At 48.5% G+C, this 17,593-nt stretch overlaps 2 protein-coding genes and 1 pseudogene across 3 annotated transcripts in view; 1 reads left to right on the top strand and 2 right to left on the bottom strand.

Moving 5' to 3' along the window:
* LOC105743748 overlaps positions 1-646 on the bottom strand; it is a 2,816-nt pseudogene extending 2,170 nt beyond the window's left edge.
* Rpa2 (replication protein A2) overlaps positions 1-4,064 on the top strand; it is a 22,377-nt gene extending 18,313 nt beyond the window's left edge. Inside the window, exons 5-7 of the mRNA XM_004642964.2 lie at positions 939-1,046; positions 1,221-1,315; positions 3,354-4,064. Coding sequence (XP_004643021.1) covers positions 939-1,046; positions 1,221-1,315; positions 3,354-3,438 — 288 coding nt within the window. The 3' untranslated portion in view covers positions 3,439-4,064. The remainder of the gene's footprint in view (positions 1-938; positions 1,047-1,220; positions 1,316-3,353) is intronic.
* Positions 4,065-9,843: 5,779 nt separating this feature from the next.
* Positions 9,844-17,593, bottom strand: part of Themis2 (thymocyte selection associated family member 2) — a 16,461-nt gene continuing 8,711 nt past the window's right edge. The window contains exons 4-8 of one of the 2 annotated variants that reach the window (XM_023703099.1): positions 13,284-14,353; positions 12,190-12,252; positions 10,674-10,818; positions 10,244-10,283; positions 9,844-10,195 (exon numbers count right to left, since the gene is read on the bottom strand). In XM_023703099.1, coding sequence (XP_023558867.1) covers positions 10,084-10,195; positions 10,244-10,283; positions 10,674-10,818; positions 12,190-12,252; positions 13,284-14,353 — 1,430 coding nt within the window. In that variant the 3' untranslated portion in view covers positions 9,844-10,083. The remainder of the gene's footprint in view (positions 10,196-10,243; positions 10,284-10,673; positions 10,819-12,189; positions 12,253-13,283; positions 14,354-17,593) is intronic. The other variant, XM_023703101.1, reaches the window with a different exon arrangement.

Genomic DNA, 17,593 nt, shown 5'->3' with positions numbered 1-17,593 from the left:
GAACTCATTTATTTGACAACATTAAGTTATGCAAAGAAAAATATTTGCAACTGCATGGTAAGAATCCCATTCTCATACTACTCAGACACCCAGCAGTGGAAAAAAAAAAAAAAAAACCTGTAGAGTGGACCCCAGGACTTAATGCAAAAACACTCTGTACAGAGTAACGTGAGGCTTCTAACTGCACTGAGTCCAAAACTATACATGTTTTATATTCCTCAGCTTCTTCCAAATCCTTCTCACTTTCTAATGTCTGCTACAGGTCAGTATATGCTACCTGTCTCCTGTGCTGGCAACCTGGGATTATCATCCAGGACTCTGGCAGGATTTCTTCCTGCTTTTTAATGGCATATTTTCACCATCTTCATCTTTCATTTTCTCAGTCTTCTTGTTGTTTTGCTTCTTTCTCAATCGTCACTTTTTCTTTGACTAATTGCTTCATCACTCTGGTCGTAATCGTGATCTGCCTCACACGGGGATCAGCCTTAGCGGCTGGACTTGGGAGCAGGTGGGGCAGTACTGGCTAGGCCGTAAGGGCGACGTGCAGGGCAGCGGGAAGGCTCTTCCTCTTTTTGTCATTATGTACCTACAGGGTTACTTCACCTTACTGTGAAATTCTGCTGTCCCCTGCCATGTAGGTGGTCATAATGGGAAAACTCTTCGCTTAACCTCTTAGCTGTTTTAGGGTTTTTTTGAGGGGTAGGGGTGGATATTTAGCTGACAGTTTATAGGGTTTCAGTCCATCATTAGCTGGCTCCAAGGCAGAGTGGCAGCAGTTCGTGGCAGCAGAAAAAAACAGCAAAAGCAACAAGAGAGGAGAGAGATATTTTTTTCTCTGCTGCTTATTAGTAGTACGTTATTTGAAATAGCAAAAGTCAGCCTACACCATATATAACTTTGTAAATTTTATACTGTTATGAACTTATTTCTTAATTCAGCCCTCAACAGGGAGAGCATCTATCAGCAATCCAGGAATGGGTGAAATGGGAAACTTCGGTGGGAACAGCCTGATGCCAGCCAATGGCCTCACCGTGACCCAAAACCAGGTAAACTGAGAGACTCCTTCTTGCAAAAGACAGACTGTCCTAATTTTTGTTACTTCTTTAATGATCTAAGATGACTTTAGCACCTGGCCCCTTTTTTCTCATAAAGGGACTCAGATTTGCAAATAGGAACTGATGCAGAGTCATTGCTACATACTTTCTACTTTGAATTGTCAGGTGCTGAATTTGATTAAGGCTTGTCCAAGGCCTGAAGGATTGAACTTTCAGGATCTCAAAAACCAGCTGCACCACATGCCTATAGCCACGATCAAGTAAGTTTTCCTTTCCATGAGCTGAGTCTGCACAGTTGGACCTGCCAGTCCACTTCTCTGGGGCTTTCTGATACTGAGAATTAAGTGCAAAACTAAAGATGTAACTGTTGACAGAAGGAAAGTTGTGCAGAAACATTTAAAAGGGGGCTGGGGAGATGGCTCAGTGGAATAGGCGCTTCCCTGGCAAGCACAAGGGCCTGAGTTCAATCCCCGGTTCTGCAAAAAGAAAAAAAAAAAAAAAAAACATTTGAAAGGACTCTCAAAGATGGTGCTACACATTACATCCTTCATCATTTGCTCATTCCACACATACTCAGGCCCATTGTGTGTGGAAGGTGTGATGCTCAACTAAAATTGCCCTCACCTCCGGGCTCTGGTCTGGAGGGGTGTGCCCCCAGCTCCCGGCCCTTGTATGTGTGTAGTGTTGCTGTCTCCACCATAGATAGAAATGCGTCAGGCTTTCTGCACCTACAGCCATTAGGCCAGACTGACACCCTTGGCCTGATTCTATTCTAGTGGAATTAAGCAAACTGAGAAAGATGCTGCTTATGATAGTTGTTACTGTAAATCAGTTGATATTCCAGATCTAGGTACAAAAGAAACGCTCAAATGTTTCCAGTTCCCGTCCTATAAAAGAAGGATAATAAATTCTGTCTCAGAGTTACTGTGATGCTAAGGTGCAGGACTGCCATCATGTAGTAGAAAATTGGCTATCATTAAACATGCTGCGGGCACTGCCCGGAGGAAGAATTTGAAGGTGTTGTACTGCTTTTTTTTTTTTTTTTCTTTTCATAATCTTATTGAGAAACAAATAGCAATGAAACAGTTTCAAACCAAATTGGTAGGACAGTTTCAATAGTTAACACATTGCATGCATTCTTCCTAGTGGTTAATTGCTGTACTGTCATACTGCTTCTGAAATTCCTTTACTTCCTGAAACCTAACTGCCCAGGGGTAGAGCAGAGGCCTTTGTGTGTAGGTGGGAAGGGAGGACTTACAGATAGCTGGGTCCTGAGATGTCGTGTGCAAGCTGGCCCACAGCTTTAGGCTCCTGTTCCGCTTTGCTGAGGCTGGTTATTTAGGTGAGGCTATTTTCTTGCCTTTACCCAAGAGTCAGATTTGGGAGAGATCACAGCAGCCCGCTGTCTGCATGGATGACCTCAGCTTGGCAGTTGCACTGGCAAGCCTCTCCCTGCGAAAGCCCTGTATGAGCAAAACGGCCATGAGTTCTTAGCTAAGATAAAAGGCACAGAAGTGAAGTTTGCTTCTTTGGCCATATCCAAAAGGCAGTTTCGGGGCCGGGGAGATGGCTCAATAGAATAAGCACAAGGGCCTGAGTTCAATCCCCAGTTCCACCAAAAAAAAAAAAAAAAGGCAGTTTCATTCCTTTCTTCTGCACTGCTTGAAAATGAGCCTTTTGGGGCCAGTGAGATGGCTCAGTGGAATAAGTGCTTCCCTGGCAAGTGCAAGGGCCTGAGTTCAATCCCCGGTTCCGCCAAAAACAAAAATAAAAAAAAGAAAGAAAATGAACCTTTTATACCTCAGTCCTGAGACAGACACCCTGTCTGGTTAAAGTCAGCTCTCAGTCACTAGGAAACCTTGTGTCACATGTTACTAACTTTTCAAAAGTTATAAATAAAATACTGTTTTGTTGTGGAAAAAATATATGTGTATACACAAGATAGTATAGATATATACTTTCTCTTAGTTCATTGAGAAGAAAGGTTTGTACTAATACTGTTTAGACAAGATACCATGTCTGCATCTTGTCCTCTGAATAACTACTACAGAGACAATATGCAGTGTATTGTAACTGTCCTACTAACCTATTTTGAAATTGTTTTATTGCTATTTTGTCTTTTTCTCATTTAAATGAATTTTAAAAAAGTTTTAAAAAGAAAGAAAATGAGCCTTTTAGCAGAGCATGCTGGCATTTGGAGGCTGAGCTAGGAGAATCACTGCGAGTCTGAGGCTAGCCTTGAGCTGCACAGTAAAAATAAAACAAAAAATAACCTTTTTTTTTCCCCTGCCTTTCTAGGCAAGCCGTGGATTTTCTTAGCAACGAGGGCCATATCTATTCTACAGTGGATGATGACCACTTTAAATCGACAGATGCGGAGTAACAGTCTCGGTACCTGAAGTGTTTCCGGCTGGACCTGTCTGCACAGTCCGTGGCTTCTGCTGTGCATGATTGGCCAGGTGACTTCTAAGAAGGAATTTCCCTCCAGAACAGACCTTAGTTGACATCCCTTTGCAACGCACTGCTCTTCTGGGTTTTGTGTGTGTGTGTGTGTGTGTTTTGAAGCTGAAAGGAAGATGAGCAAATTGACAGAGATGTAAACCAGGGTGGAATTTCTTAGAGAAGTTCCAGGTGACCTCTTAGGACATCCGGCTAGATGAGACTGGAAGAAAGCTGCTACCCCAAGAGTTGGGCCGTAGCACTCCGAAACTTCTGTTCTTTAAAAAAAAAAAAATGCTTCCTGTTGAGAAGAGATAAGCAGGACTATGGTTTGTGGGCACAGTGCCAACCAAGGGCCCCACTGCCTCTGCCTGGTTTTGTGTCCCGCTCTGGTTCTGTGGTATAACTTTCAGAACTGTGCTTCTCTCTTTCTCCTTGTCTTGCCTATCGCGGAAAGCAGGATTATGTGAATGTGAGTCTGTGGGATGCTGGCCTCACGGGGCAGGAGGGAAGAAGTGTTACTGTGTTTTGTACAAAATAAATAATCCATATTTTAATAAAACATTTGTTTTATTGTAGTAACATGCGAAAATGCTCTTTCTTTCTAAACTGGTCGTCTGATTGCTACTTTATCCTCGAAGGCAGTGGGGCCCAGTAAAACTTGGATTTGAGCAGGCTGTGTCAGCTCTGAGGGCTTCCACCCCCCACGCAAAACCCATTTTCTCAAGGTTTGTTGTGAAGATTGACAAGCTCTGTAAGCGGGTGGCATTACCACTGTGGGGACTGGACGTTGGGCCTGAGGGTTGGCTAGCAGTGTGCTCAGCTGACCCGCAGGCTTTGGTCTTAGGTGTGACTTTCCAGAGGCTTGTGGCTGTTTCTGGTCAACTTGATCAGCTCTCTTGTGGGAGACCATAGTTCAAAGATGGGTTTTTTGTTGTTTTTTTGGAAACAGGAATCAAACTCACAGCCTTGTACTTGCCAGACAGGCACTTGTGCTGCTGAACAATATCCCCAATCCCAAAGATGGTTTTAATACAGGGTTTTTTTTCCTTTTATTTTTTCTTTGGTGTTTTTTTATTGTTGATGTTTTTGTGGCAGGTTCTTATAGCCATGCCTTGAACTCACTGTGTAGCACAGGCTGACCTTGAACTGTACAATCTTTTCTCAGCCTCCTGAGTGCTGGGGTTACAGGCATGTACTACCATGTGTGATTTGAAGATGTTCTGACAACCCCAGAACATAAGCTACATCTTGAGTAAGAGATTTTGAGATCAAGCTAGTGAGGTATGTCATGCAAATAAGAACTATATCTGCTTCAACTGTTTCTAAATAAGATCTGGCAACTATTAAGGGAAGCCTCTGTCCCACCCTCCCCCTCAGTTTTTTTCTTTTTGTGTTTTTCTCCCTATTCCACCCCCCCAATTTCTCCTTGAACGTGCTTTTCTTTACACGCAGAGTAACTTGGGGGGCTTTTTTGAGGCAATGTCTCATGTAATCCAGGTGTTTTTGTTCATGATGGCCTTGAACTTACTATGTCATGCAGGCTGGTCACAAATTTGTGGCATTCTTCCTCAGCCTCCTTTAAGTGCTGCAATTACAGCTGTGCACTACCACAACTGGCGACCTGCCAGAGCTCTGCCAACCAGGATGTTATTTATAAATGTACCCACTCCTGGACAAAGAGGAGAAAATAGTTATTTAGAACAGCTTAAAAAAATAGTTGAATTTTTAATGAGACTACCTTACTTTTATGGATGGCAGATTTCTCTTTTTAGATACCAAGCTAGTGACTTCAGATGGGTAGAGCTGTAGCAATGTTTCTGGGTACAAGTCTTCATAAAAGTTGTATGATGATCTAGTGATTTAAAAATTACCTGCCAGGACTGTTCACAGCAATTTAGGAAGTAAAGGTGTGAGAGTTGAAAGTTTGAGGCTGGGGAGATAGCTCAGTAGAATAAGGGCCTGCCTGGCAATCGCAGGGTCCTGAGTTCAATCCCCAGTACCACAAAAAGTTTGAGACCACCCATCAGTAGAGCAGTTGCCTGACATGTGAGGCTCAGGTTTTGGTCCCCCCTACTACAAAAATAAGACTTGTTAATTCAGTAAGTGTATGGATTATCAACTGTCAGCCCATGGGTCAGGTACTAAGGACAAAACAAAAACACTGGAGTCACAAGAGTTGCTAGTGCACAGAGCAGCCACACGTTGGCCACACGTTCAGTCAGGAGTTGCGTGACTTCCTGGTGTGGAGGGGCTCTGTGGTGGTGAGCACAGGCAGGACAGCCAGCCAGACCACTGAGCCAGACCTTCACAGAGCTGCCACATGCAGATGGAAGAGCTTACCCCGGGGGCATTTGGTCACGTGACTATGTTCAGGTTATGGTTTTCTGTTGAGCCACCAGAAATAGTATAACCAAAAAATAAAAATAAAAAATAAGAGTATAACCCAGTCCTTAGAAACTCCCCAGCACAACAAAGCCATGGCCCAGTCTACAGGAGAACTCTGAGGTAAAACTTCAGCTCCTTAAGAAATAGTACTTTTGGGCCGGGGAAATGGCTCAGTAGAATAACTGCTTGATTGGCAATCTCAAGGATCTGAGTTCAATCCCCGGTTCCGCAAAAAAAAAAAAAAAAAAGAAATAGTACTTTAGGGCCGGGGAGATGGCTCAGTGGAATAAGCATTTCCCTGGCAAGCGCAAGGGCCTGAGTTCAATCCCCGGTTCCACCAAAAAAAAGAAATAGTACTTTATTAGGCAGAGGGAGGCCAGGAGGAATTGGGGTTCAATGTGAATTAGTACATTTCTTTACATGCAGTTGGGGCAGTTGTAATCCCTTGTCTCCGGGGTGGTGCCTGGTGGGCAGGATGGTGGGAGGATGGAGAAATAGAGTCAAAACACAGAAAGCTGGGACCAGGTGGAGTCCTTTGTCCTGATGGGAAGAAAAGAACTGCTTGGCCACTGTAGTGTGTTTATACATTCAGCAGGTTGAAATCACCTGACCCAGCTGCCTAGCAACCTGGCTGCATGGTGGCCTCAGGTGCCATGCCTGGCATGTGGTTCTTGGAGCTGTTGGCATGACTGGCCTCAGGTGTCTGTGACCTGGGGACTGGCTGGCTCCAGCCCCTCAGGCACTTGTGACCATGGGGTCAATCTCTAGCTTCAGTCACTCCCCCACAGGGGTAGCTAGGGCAGAGGCCCTGGGCTCAGTCCTGAGTATCAAAAAAAAAAGAAAAAGAAAAATATGAATTGATTTTACAGGTGAAGGGGAAAAAAAAAGAAGCCAGGAATGTAGTTCAGCAGCACATATACCGGCTTGGTGAGTGTAAGGTCCTGAGTTTGATTCCCGGTAAGAAGAAGAAAGAGAAGCAGGGAGGCGGGCAGAGGGGGAGGAGGAAAAGGAGAAAAGGAAAGAGGAAAGATAATGCAATTGGGGGAAATGAAACTCATAAAGTTTTGAGTAAGCATCCTGTCTTGGTTACTGTGTTGATGCTCAGAAAAAATACCCAACACCCACAAGCTAAAGGCGGAACAGGCGAGAAGCAGAGCAGGATGGAAGGGAGAGTAAAACTCAGTATCCTTCCAGGCCATACTCACAGCCACCCTCTTCTTCCCCCAGGCTTCCCCTCCCAACAGCGCACCCAGCTCTAAACCTTGGACTGACCCAGTATCACACACTCCTGAGGCGGTTACCTCCTAAAAGTTCCACCTGTTCTTGCATGAAGCTTTGGGGGATGTTTAGATACAAATCATAACATATCCTTGACTTACACTCACTTGTTCAGAGTCTTTTTATTTTGAGACAGTCTCATGTAGATCAGGCTGGCTTCCAGCTCCCAGCAATCCTCCTGCCTCAGCCTCATAAGTGCTGGCATATGTCACCATACCTGGCTTGTTCAGCCACTATTCATACATGGTGTTCTATTATGTCACATGAGAAAACGTTAAAGAAGTGAAAATATATTAAAAGTGAACATGGGGCCAGGGAGATGGCTCGCAGGCCTGGGAGATGGCTCAGTAGAATAAGTGCTTCCGAGGCAAGCTCAAGGATCTGAGTTCAATTCCCAGTTCCGCAAAAAAAAAAAAAGGACATGAACATGGAGAGAAGAAGTAATCTGTATTCTCTGTTCCCAGTGAACCATCCTGTGTAGTACCAGAGGTGTGCTCCTCCCCAACACCCCTGCCCTTATTCCAGGTGTGAAGAAAAGCACCCTGAGGGTAGTATCTGGTTGGCTTGCCACCAACCCCTGTGCTCTGATAAGAAAGTCATCACTGTGGCTTTCCTTTCAAGCTTTTGCCACCCAGAAACTGCTCTTCCCACTGCAGCATTTGGTTACTTAGCCCGTGTTGCAGGCCCTCTGCCCTCCTTTTGTTCTTTATGAATTGCTCAACATTATGCAGAAACTGAATGCAAGTGTGGAACTGAAAACACATTTTGCATGTAGGCATGGGGGCTTCCATGCCAAAGAGGAACTTTCCAGGGCTGGGGAGATAGCTCAATGGAATTAGTGCTTCCCTGGCAAGCACAAGGGCCTGAATTCAATCCCTGGTTCTGCCAAAAAAAAAAAAAAAAAAGGGGAAACTTTCCGTCCTTGTTCTCACTGCTTCTCTCCATGGTATTATCTTCCTTAGAGTTCTCCCTAGAAGAGGACTTGGGACCTTGGGTCAGATGTGGGAGCAGCAGACCAGCTAGGAGTCCCGTGGAGAGCTCCATGTGGGGGTGCAGACGCCTGGAGCCCTGGGAAGCACAGGGGCCAAGGGCAGTAGGCAGAGGGGCCGGGCCGCACACAGGCACAGTACCTGGAATCCAGGAGCTGGAAAGCTGAATTCTTTCAGCTGTCAGCTCACCTGGAGGTTCAGATCATCTTTTTGTCTCTCTTCTGCCTTCACTGCTGACCTGGAAGTCCCAGCACTTTCAGGAAACAGCAGCCTTGCTGAATAGGTCTAGACTGACCTTGGAAGCTTGAGTTCATGGCTACAGGGATGAAGGTTCGCATCTGTTCCCTTTTCTGCTGCCCTGGACAGCGGGGTTCTCCAACCAGTCAGTGCACTGTGTCCACAGTCGAGGCACAGGACAAGCCCCAGGACTTGGGGATGGTGCGCGGCTGTGGCAAGACCATAATCTCTGGAGACAGACACAGCTGCATGACCTTGGCCAGCCACAGCAATACTACCATGTTGACCATGTGCAGATGCTATTATGTGCCTTACAAAGAGGTCAGCTGACCCGAAAAGAGTCTTGTCAGGTAGGTAACTGTGTTTGCTACACTGGGGATCAAGAGAGGAGGCATTCTCCACTGAGCTGCCTCCCTAGTCTTTTTTATTTTGAGACAAGCAGGCCTTGAGTTTGTGATCCTCCTGCCCCAGTTTCCCAAGTAGCTGGAATGACAGGCATGTGCCACCACTCCTGGCCACTACTCCTGTCTCACACAAGTGAAGCTTGGAGAAGTTAAGGTGCCCCTAGTTACATATGACTAGAGGTAAGGGGGATGCTAACCCCTAAACCAGACTCTGACTTTCAGAGTCCCCCTTAACCACTGCACTAATCTGCCTCCGCACCACTGGATGCTTCCTAATCCTTAAAGTCAGGCTGTTGTTGCCTCCAAAAGTTAAGGGTTTGCATATGGCTTATAAAGGGTCTATTGGGGCTGGTGAGATGGCTCAGTGGTCTAAAGCACCTACTTAGAACAAGCTTAGCAAAGCACAGGAACCGCAGTTCAATCCCCCAGCGCCACATGCCAGCCAGCCCCGCTCCCTGGTGGGCTGAGCTGGCCACACACACACACACACACACACAAATTTTAAAAAATAAAGGGTCTATCTAGCACATAGGCGGATCTTCAATGATATCATTCAGACAGAAGTTCAGACATCATCTTTATTCCACTGTTTTTTGGTGGTTTTTTTTTGTTTTGTTTTGGGTTTTTTAAAACAAAAAAACCCTCTTGGGTAGTCCCTCAGTGTTACCAATACCTCAGCACCACCCAAGGAATCCTGCCCGTCTCTGCAGCTTTGGGCTCCATACGGCTCTCTGTAAATTGGCTCCCTGCGTTCCAGCACTGGCTTTTGAGGCACAAGACTCTAACAATCTGTTCCTGAAGTCAGTTTCCCCATTCATTTGTACAAGTCCCATTTACCAAGTGCTGGTCATGTGCTGAGTGCTACCAAGATGAGAATGAGGAAACAGCCCAGGTCTCCTAGGAGTTAGAGCCAGGAAGACACGAGCAGGACGGAGGCCAGAGTGGGTGGCAAACATGGAGGGCTCTGAGCTCGGTGTGATCAGGACCAAATCTTGACCAAAATGTGGCCGGCACTGGGGTTGGTGCCTCTTGGCCTTCTCTGTGTCCACCACTGGGACAGCGGTGGGGAGCTCTGAGGCTCAGACAGTCCTGTGCAAGATGCTGGGCCCCAACATATCAGCCCCCCAGCAGAAGTGGGAACCTCAAACCCACAGGAAGCTGGTACCATGTCCGCCCCATTTTAGTTCCTTTCTCCATCTGAGTGATTTCTGTGAGATTGACCCCAGGCTTGCAAGAGCTGCTGGTATCCCGGATCTGGAGAAGCAGCAGTGGGAAGTGTGGCTCCTCCAGCGCCTAGATGGTTTTCCGAAAATGCTCTACTACTTCTTCATAGTCGTGATCATCCATATCTTCATAAAGGCCCAGGCCTGGCCAGGGATTGGGCTCACGGGCAGGGGCATGGTGCCTCTCTGCCATGGGGGAGCCCCTGGGCTCACGGGCAGGGGCATGGTGCCTCTCTGCCATGGGGGAGCCCCTGGGTTCAACCCTTAGCACTGCAAAAAGAGAAAAAGTCCAGTCTGCGAGGCTCTTCGGCATCAGGCAAGTTCCTTCCCCCTACCTTCCTCAGCCGTAACAGGGAAGGAGTGGGCCTGGATCCCTTGCAGTCCTTGCTAACCCAGAAGGCACAATGTGTTCTCTCCTCAACCCTTTAAAGGCCTGGATGCCATGGAGAGGGTGGGACATGGAGAATGAACTCAGTTCTTTGCTCTAGAGCCCGGGGACAGAGGCTAGAGCCCTTTCTATCCAACCTGGCCCATTCAGCCTTGTCCCTCAAACTGAGACCACAGAAGAGTCTCAGGCAGGGCCATCAGAGGCAAAGGGACCAGCAGGGATGGGGTGGGGAGAAAAGAAGCAAGGAGGGGGACAGGCCCAATGAGACTCACCTGGGTCCTGTGTTTGAGCCTTGATGGCCCTGAGGCCCATCTTTAAAGAAATCTTTTTGTATACGTTCTTGGAGGCATCTGGCAATGTCTTTTCCTTGGGTATGGGTGGCAGAGGGGACTTCTGCAGTTCTAAGACTTGAGAAGACTTTGGGAGAGAAAGAAAAATTCAACAAGGTCCCAAGAAATGGCAGCAGCATCCACGAAGCATCATTTGCCTATAGTCACTTCCTCAGCTTCCCTTCAACCTTTCCAGGCAGGGATTCTTGGGGCCCTGAGAGGTTTTGCTGCAAGTATATGAAATACTCCTTGGCAGAACAGAAAGAGGTCAGGGTGGGGAATAAGGCTACAGCTGGGGGCTGGAGAGAGGGCGTCTCCATTCGGGGCCCTATGAATTTCCTTTAAATCTGTGGCTGAAGTGGGGAAAGAACAAAAGAGGAGACACCTCAAGAAAGCAGTCCCAGCAGGGTGCGGTGGCACTCGCCTGTAATCTCAGCACCAGGGAGGCTGAGCTGGGAGGATTGCTGTGAGTTTGAGACTAGCCTTAGGTACATAAGGAGTACAAGGCTAGGCTGAACTACACAGGGAGAGCCTGTCGCAAAAACAACAAAATCAAAGTAAAGAAAGTAGTTGCCATGAGTTTTAAGGCCAGGCAAGGTTACACAGTGAGTTCAATGCCATCCTAAATTAGAGCAAGGCCCTATCTCAAAAAACATAAAACCACACACACATGAGTTAAAAAAGAAAGAAGAAAGAAAGAAAGAGTGACAAAGCTCCCAAATAGAGAGCCAGGGCTCCCAGGAGGAAGAAAATTTTGCTGGAACTCCTACCACATGCCATGCCTGTTTGTTCACTTAATCCTCAAGGGACGCTCTGAGCAGTGCTTTTGGTTCCAACTTTGGATAAAAAAATGTGCCTTTCACACATACACCCATTGCCACCTGGGGGAAGCTACAACCTGGCCAAGATTTGGGCCCAGAGCCACATTTGTGACCTCGGAGGCCAGCTGTTCCCAGCACACCACACTTTAGGAAGCAAAGGGGCTACTGTGCTGGTAAGCATGGAGAACTGTACGCCCAGAGAGGAAAGTGCTACCCAGGAAGGTGGAAAGGACTGGGCCGGAGTCACTCCATCTGAAGCCAGGGCTGGGCTAAGGACTCTCTGTTCATTGAGCTGCATGGTCACAGTTCTTTCTAGCACTGTCACAGGCCTGTTTCAGGGCCCCAGCCTGTCAGAAAATGACCATCCCTTCTCCATTCCACAGATAGGAGCTCAGGATACTTTTCATTCACTCCCACTTTGCTACCTACATGGTATTAAATATGTCTCCCAAGGTCACCAAATAGCATGCCTGTGACAATTTAGGAATCTTTTCTACAGCACAGTCATTCTCACTGGAATAGACTCTGTGGTCAGATTTGAAGGCCCAGCCCTGCCTCTTCTGGCTGTGTGAGTACAGGTGAACTTTGCCTCTCTCTGCCCATTTCTTGAACTGAAGAAAGAGGTGCCTGCTGCCTACCTTGAGTGCGCCTCTCCAGTCGCCAGGCCCACGCACACCAGGCGCCTGCTTCTGAGGAAGCACCTGATAAGAAGCAGCAGACAGCAGTGCATTAGTTAGGTCGCCTCAGGACATACAGGCGGCAGACTGGAATAGAAGGCAAACCTGCTCTTTCTGACTCCCTGCTGGGCTCTTTCCCTACATCAGTGGTTCCTTTTGGGTCAGCTTGGTGGAGCTCATGGGCCTGGGAGGAGAAGGAGCCTCTGCCAGTCTGCCCATCCCACTCTTCCTTGTCAGAACAGGGACAGCACACTGGGGGGAACCACTGGAAGACAGCTTTGCAGGGCTGGCAGGAGCAAGGGGCCAGGCAGGCGTCCTGAGGCCCTGGGGAACCTTCAGGAGTTCCTGTGTGGCTGGAGCGGGGACTGAGTGGGTCGCAGGAGGTGCCCCTGGAAGGCCAGGCTGGAGCCAGCTCTTGCAGGACTCTGAGGCAACGTGGAGCCACTGAAGGCTTCAGCTTCTGGAGCCATGGCCTAGCAGTGACCAGGGAAGGATTTGAGGGGCCATTCTGACAGCTGCGGGGAAGAGCTGACTGAGACGGTATAGGTGAAAAATGCGGAGGCTCAGCTCAGTGGTACATGCACGCCTGTGATCCTGGCACTCTAAGAGGCTGAAGCAGGAGGATCTTAAGTTCAAGTCCAGCCTGGACAACTTAGTGAGATCCTACTGAATGGGGCAGGGGCTGGGGATGTAGTTTAGCGAGAAGGCCCTGGGTTCAATCCCCAGTCCCTGCCCCTGCCCCAAAGGAGGAACTCTGGTGAAAGCAGGGCAGCAGAGAAAGGAAAAGCTCTGCGCACTTGGAATCTGGGATGGAGTGCGGGCTGTTTACTCTCAAGTTCGGGCCTCTCGCGTGGGACCTCGGGGGATTCTCAGGCTCTTCTTAGTCCTCACCTTCTCGATCACACAAAAGGATAATCACACCAACTCGGGACAGAATGAAAATGAATGGTGCAAAGAGGAACCTACTAGACTGCAAGTTCTACACAATTATGAGAAACGCAACAGATGAGGAGCCCGACAGGCGGCCTGCCCTGCCCATTTCCTTTGGCCAGTACCTTAGCGTTGCCCTCCTTGCAGCTTTGTTTCTTCTGCCCCCCCAGGCCCTGGCCTTTCGGGGGTCTGGGTGGGGGGGCCTGGCTCTCGCTGGCTGGGGACCTCCGGAGGCTGTAGTAGAAGGTCTCGGACAGCTCCTCCACAGTGGCCACGGGGAGCTGCGCTGCCGGCTGGTCCCATAGCCCTTCAGCCTCCACCACAGTCAGATCCAGCCACCGGGGTGGGATCTCGAAGAAGGTGCCGGGCTGGGAGTCCAGGCCAACTACCAAGAAGGGTTCTGTGATCTTCTCTTCCAGCCGCAGGCCCAGGAAGGAAGTCAGAGGGTCAGCAGGGTGGCCAACGTCCTTGGCCACCACCTTGACCTCACAGGGCAGTGACAACTGGGCAGTCAGCTCTGCCAGGCTATAGCGCCGGCTGTCGTTCACCTCCTCCACCAGACCGCAAGGCAGGTAGAGGGGCAGCAGAACCTGCTCCTGGTCCTCCTCGGCCTCTTCGCGCTCCTCCTCCTCCTCTCTGGCCTCCTCGCTCAGCCGCACGCATATCAGCACGTCTATGTCCTGGCCTTGGGTCCCCAGGACCTGGCCGGGCCCCAACACCTCCAGCCGGTCGCCCACGGCCAGGGAGGCTAACTCAGGGTGCTCGTCGCCCTCCTCACAGTCCTTTGTCACCACCACCCGGAGGTGCTGGCCTGGCTGCAGGGCACCCAGGAGGTCATAGGCCGTGGGGAACTCCCGGGGCCGCCGCCGCAGCTTGCCCTGGTAGGCCCCGGACACCATGAAGTGGCGGGGCACCTTCCGGCCCTTGCTGGAGGCCAGGACCCGCCAGGGGGGCGAAGCCAGCCCGTAGATGCAGAGCCTCTGGCCCTTCCGCAGGGAGCTCACCCACGGGCTGAGGAAGATGGGGGGCCCATCCGGGACCTCCAGGATCTCCACAGACTGGGGGAAGGGGCCCCTCCGGGCCAGGACCTCGCTCAGCAGCAGCGGTTTGATGAAGTGGACGTGTTGAGAGGAGGCTGTGACATCCTGAACATCGACCTCCAGCGTAGTGGGGATCCTGACCACGGTCTTGCGCACTGTTGGGGGAAGGATCAGCTCAGGGGTGCGTCACACACTGCCCCAGGAGTGGACCCCCACCCCAGACAGAGGATCGGTCAGCGCAGGCTGGCCTTCTTCCTGGTTTCCTCTGGCTGGCTGGTTTGGGGGTTGGTGTGACTTGATTTGCAGCACTGGGGACTGAGCTCAGGGCCTTCACACTCAGCTACATTCCCTGCGCTTTCTTTTATTTTTTTTAGTTTGAGATGGTCTCTCTCAGTCCTTTGAGTTGCTCAGGCTGGCTAAGCTTGAACATATAATCCTCCTGCCTCAGCCTCCCAGAGGCTGTGATATATGCCACAATGCCCACTTGCTTGTTTTCATTCTTCTTTCAACATTTTCCTATTGTACTAGATTCTTCATCCACTTTTCCTTCCACTTATTTAAAAAAAAAAAAATTCAGGTTGGGGGGTAACCGGAAATTGAACTCAGGACCTCATATTTGACAGGCAGTTTCTGTGCCACTAAAATTAGCTAAATCCCTGGCACCCCCCCCCCTTTTTTCACTCTGTAGTTCAAGTTGCCCTTGAATTCACATGGATCCTCCTGCCTCAGCCTCCCAAGGGGATTATAGGCATGTACCACAATATCCAGCTAAAAATTATTTTTAAATATTCCTAAGGCAGTATCCATGCATCTATCTGTCAGCTTCAACTCAATTCCATCTGCTTGCATCTCAGGCCCAGCTCACCCCTCCACTGGATTACTCCGTCTGTGTGTTTTGCTTTTTTGGTACAGGAAATTCAACTCAGGGCCTTGTGCTTGCTGAGCAGGCAATGTGCGGCTGAGCTACCTCCCAGCCCTCCACTGGATTATTCTGAAGCACAATGATCACACCATGCCTTGGGGAACTATTTCAATTTGTAAGGTAGGATAATTAAATTTTTCTTTAAAAAGTGATACATAAGGGCTGGGATGTAGCTCAGCAGTGCTTGCCTGGCAAGTGTGAGGTCGAGTTTGATTCCTGGTACACCCACCCCACCCCACCCCACCCCCCCAAAAAAATATATATATATGTATGTATATACGTATATATATGTATGAAGATCACAATGTCATTACGGTATTAATAATTATTTGATAATTTCTAAACACCACCAAATATCCAATCAGTTCCACCACTTTAAAATTTTTAATTTAATTTTAATTTTTTTTTTTACAGGGTCTCACTATGCAGCTCAGACTCGTGGTGATCCTCCTGTTTTCAGCCTCCCCAGCTGAGATTACAGGTATGTGCCACTACGCCTGGACTCGGTCACTGGCTCAGCGCCCCTGGGGGTGGGGCTAATTTAAATGTAATTTCATGAACAGCTTTTCCAAATCCTTCCTGGGTTTCAATAGAAAGATAAAAACTAAAGGAAGCAAAACACTGACTCAGTGATCTCAAGTCATGAGATCATTGCCCTCTTCCTTTGTGGACATTGATTAGGATCTCAACTGCTGGCTCTAAAAGACGACGTGTGACAGTGCGTGCCCACAATCGCAACATTCTGGGAGGCTGAGGCAGGATGTCACAAGGTCCAGCCCAGCCTGGGCAACTCTGACTTAGTGAGATTCTCTCAAAAGTAAAAACTAAATAAATAAAAAGGGCTGGGGATATAGCTCAGTGAGAAAGCTCTGAGTTCAAACATATATATATATATATATATATTGAGAAAAAGTAGCCTGGTAGGTGCATCCTCCGCACAGGCCGGTCAGGGACGCTCCCCCTTCTCACCAGCAATGGCACTGAGGCTTACAGGAGCAGCAAGCTCCCTCCAGCCTGGCTAGGAATTTTGCTCAGTGCCAGAGGAGCAGACAGCTGGAGCTGCGAGATGGTCGCGTAGAAGCTCATGCGGTTGTTCAGGGTCAGCTTCCAAGCAGCCCCTGCCCCGGAAGCCCTGGCTTCCCAGCCGTTGTGCTCTCTGCTTCCTAGATGTGGCCTCTGCTAACACTTTCCACAGACAAGGTCTGTGCGCTGTGGGAAGAGCTTGCTTCAGTTCCTAGGGAGATGTCCGCAAGAAACCAAGGACCTGTTACACCAGAGTGGGGCCCCGCGTGCCCACGCAGCCCACCTGTCAAGAGGATCCCGAAACTGCCCTGTGGAGAGGCCCCACTGGCCAAAGCTGAGCTAACCTGAGCAATGATAAGAATAACATCATAGATTCAAGCACAATGAAATCATTTTGTGTGTGAGTTCAAAATGATTTTTTTTTTTTTAATTGTACATTGTCACCAGGAAGGATGCAAGAAAACCAAGGTTTTTTTTTTTTTTTGTTTTTGTTTTTTTTGGCAGACGGGGATTGAACTCCGGCCCTTGCACTTGCCAGGCGAGTGCTTATTCTACTGAGCCGTCCCCCCATCCCCTTGACAGGCTCTTAACATATACCCAGGCTGGCCTTCAACTCGATCCTTTTGCAGTAGTAGAATGCGTATCTGGGTAATAGAGTATTACTCAACCATGAAGAATGATAAATTTGGGCCGGGGAGATAACTTAATGGCATAGGCTCCTGCCTGGCAAGTGTAAGGTCCTCAGTTTGATCCCGGATTTAAAAAAAAAAAAGGATAAATTTGAGTCATTTGTAGGAAAATGGATTTTTCTTGAGATCACAGTGCTAAGTGAAATAACCCAGACACAAAAGGTTAAACTTCACATACTTTCTCTAATATGAGAAACCCAAAATATAATTTCTTTTGTTTTATTTTTTTTTTTGGTGGAACCGGGGATTGAACTCAGGCCCTTGCACTTGCCAGGGAAGCCCTTACTGTACTGAGCCATTTCCCTGGCCCAGTGATAATTTACAGAGCAAAAGAAAAGAGATGATAGATAACAGGGAGGTGGACTCTGGAGGTTAGAGGGGGATGGAGAAGGGGAAGGAGGGAGGGCAGACGGTGGGGGAGGGTACTAAAACTCAAGATGCAATTTATATATGTGCCAACTGCCCAAGATGGGTGTACTTATAATGTATCACAACTATATACTAATTTAGGGCCAGCCATATAGCTCAGTGGACTAAAGTGCCTGCTTAGGCAGAGCACAGCGGCCGGCGTTCCATCCTCAGCATGCTGTGCCAACCCCACCCCCGGGAGTGCATTGAGATGGCGATTGAGATTGGGTGTGGTTTAATCCCAGTGCTTGGGAGGCTGAACACAGGAGAATCACTACGAGTTCAATCTGTGTGGTGAGATCCCATAGACCCTGTGGACCTTGTCCTAAATATATATATATATATATATATAT

The sequence above is a fragment of the Octodon degus genome, unplaced genomic scaffold (assembly GCF_000260255.1).
Source record: "Octodon degus isolate 3935 unplaced genomic scaffold, OctDeg1.0 scaffold00163, whole genome shotgun sequence".
NCBI lineage: Eukaryota > Metazoa > Chordata > Mammalia > Rodentia > Octodontidae > Octodon > Octodon degus.
This window is presented reverse-complemented; position numbering and strand designations above follow the sequence as displayed.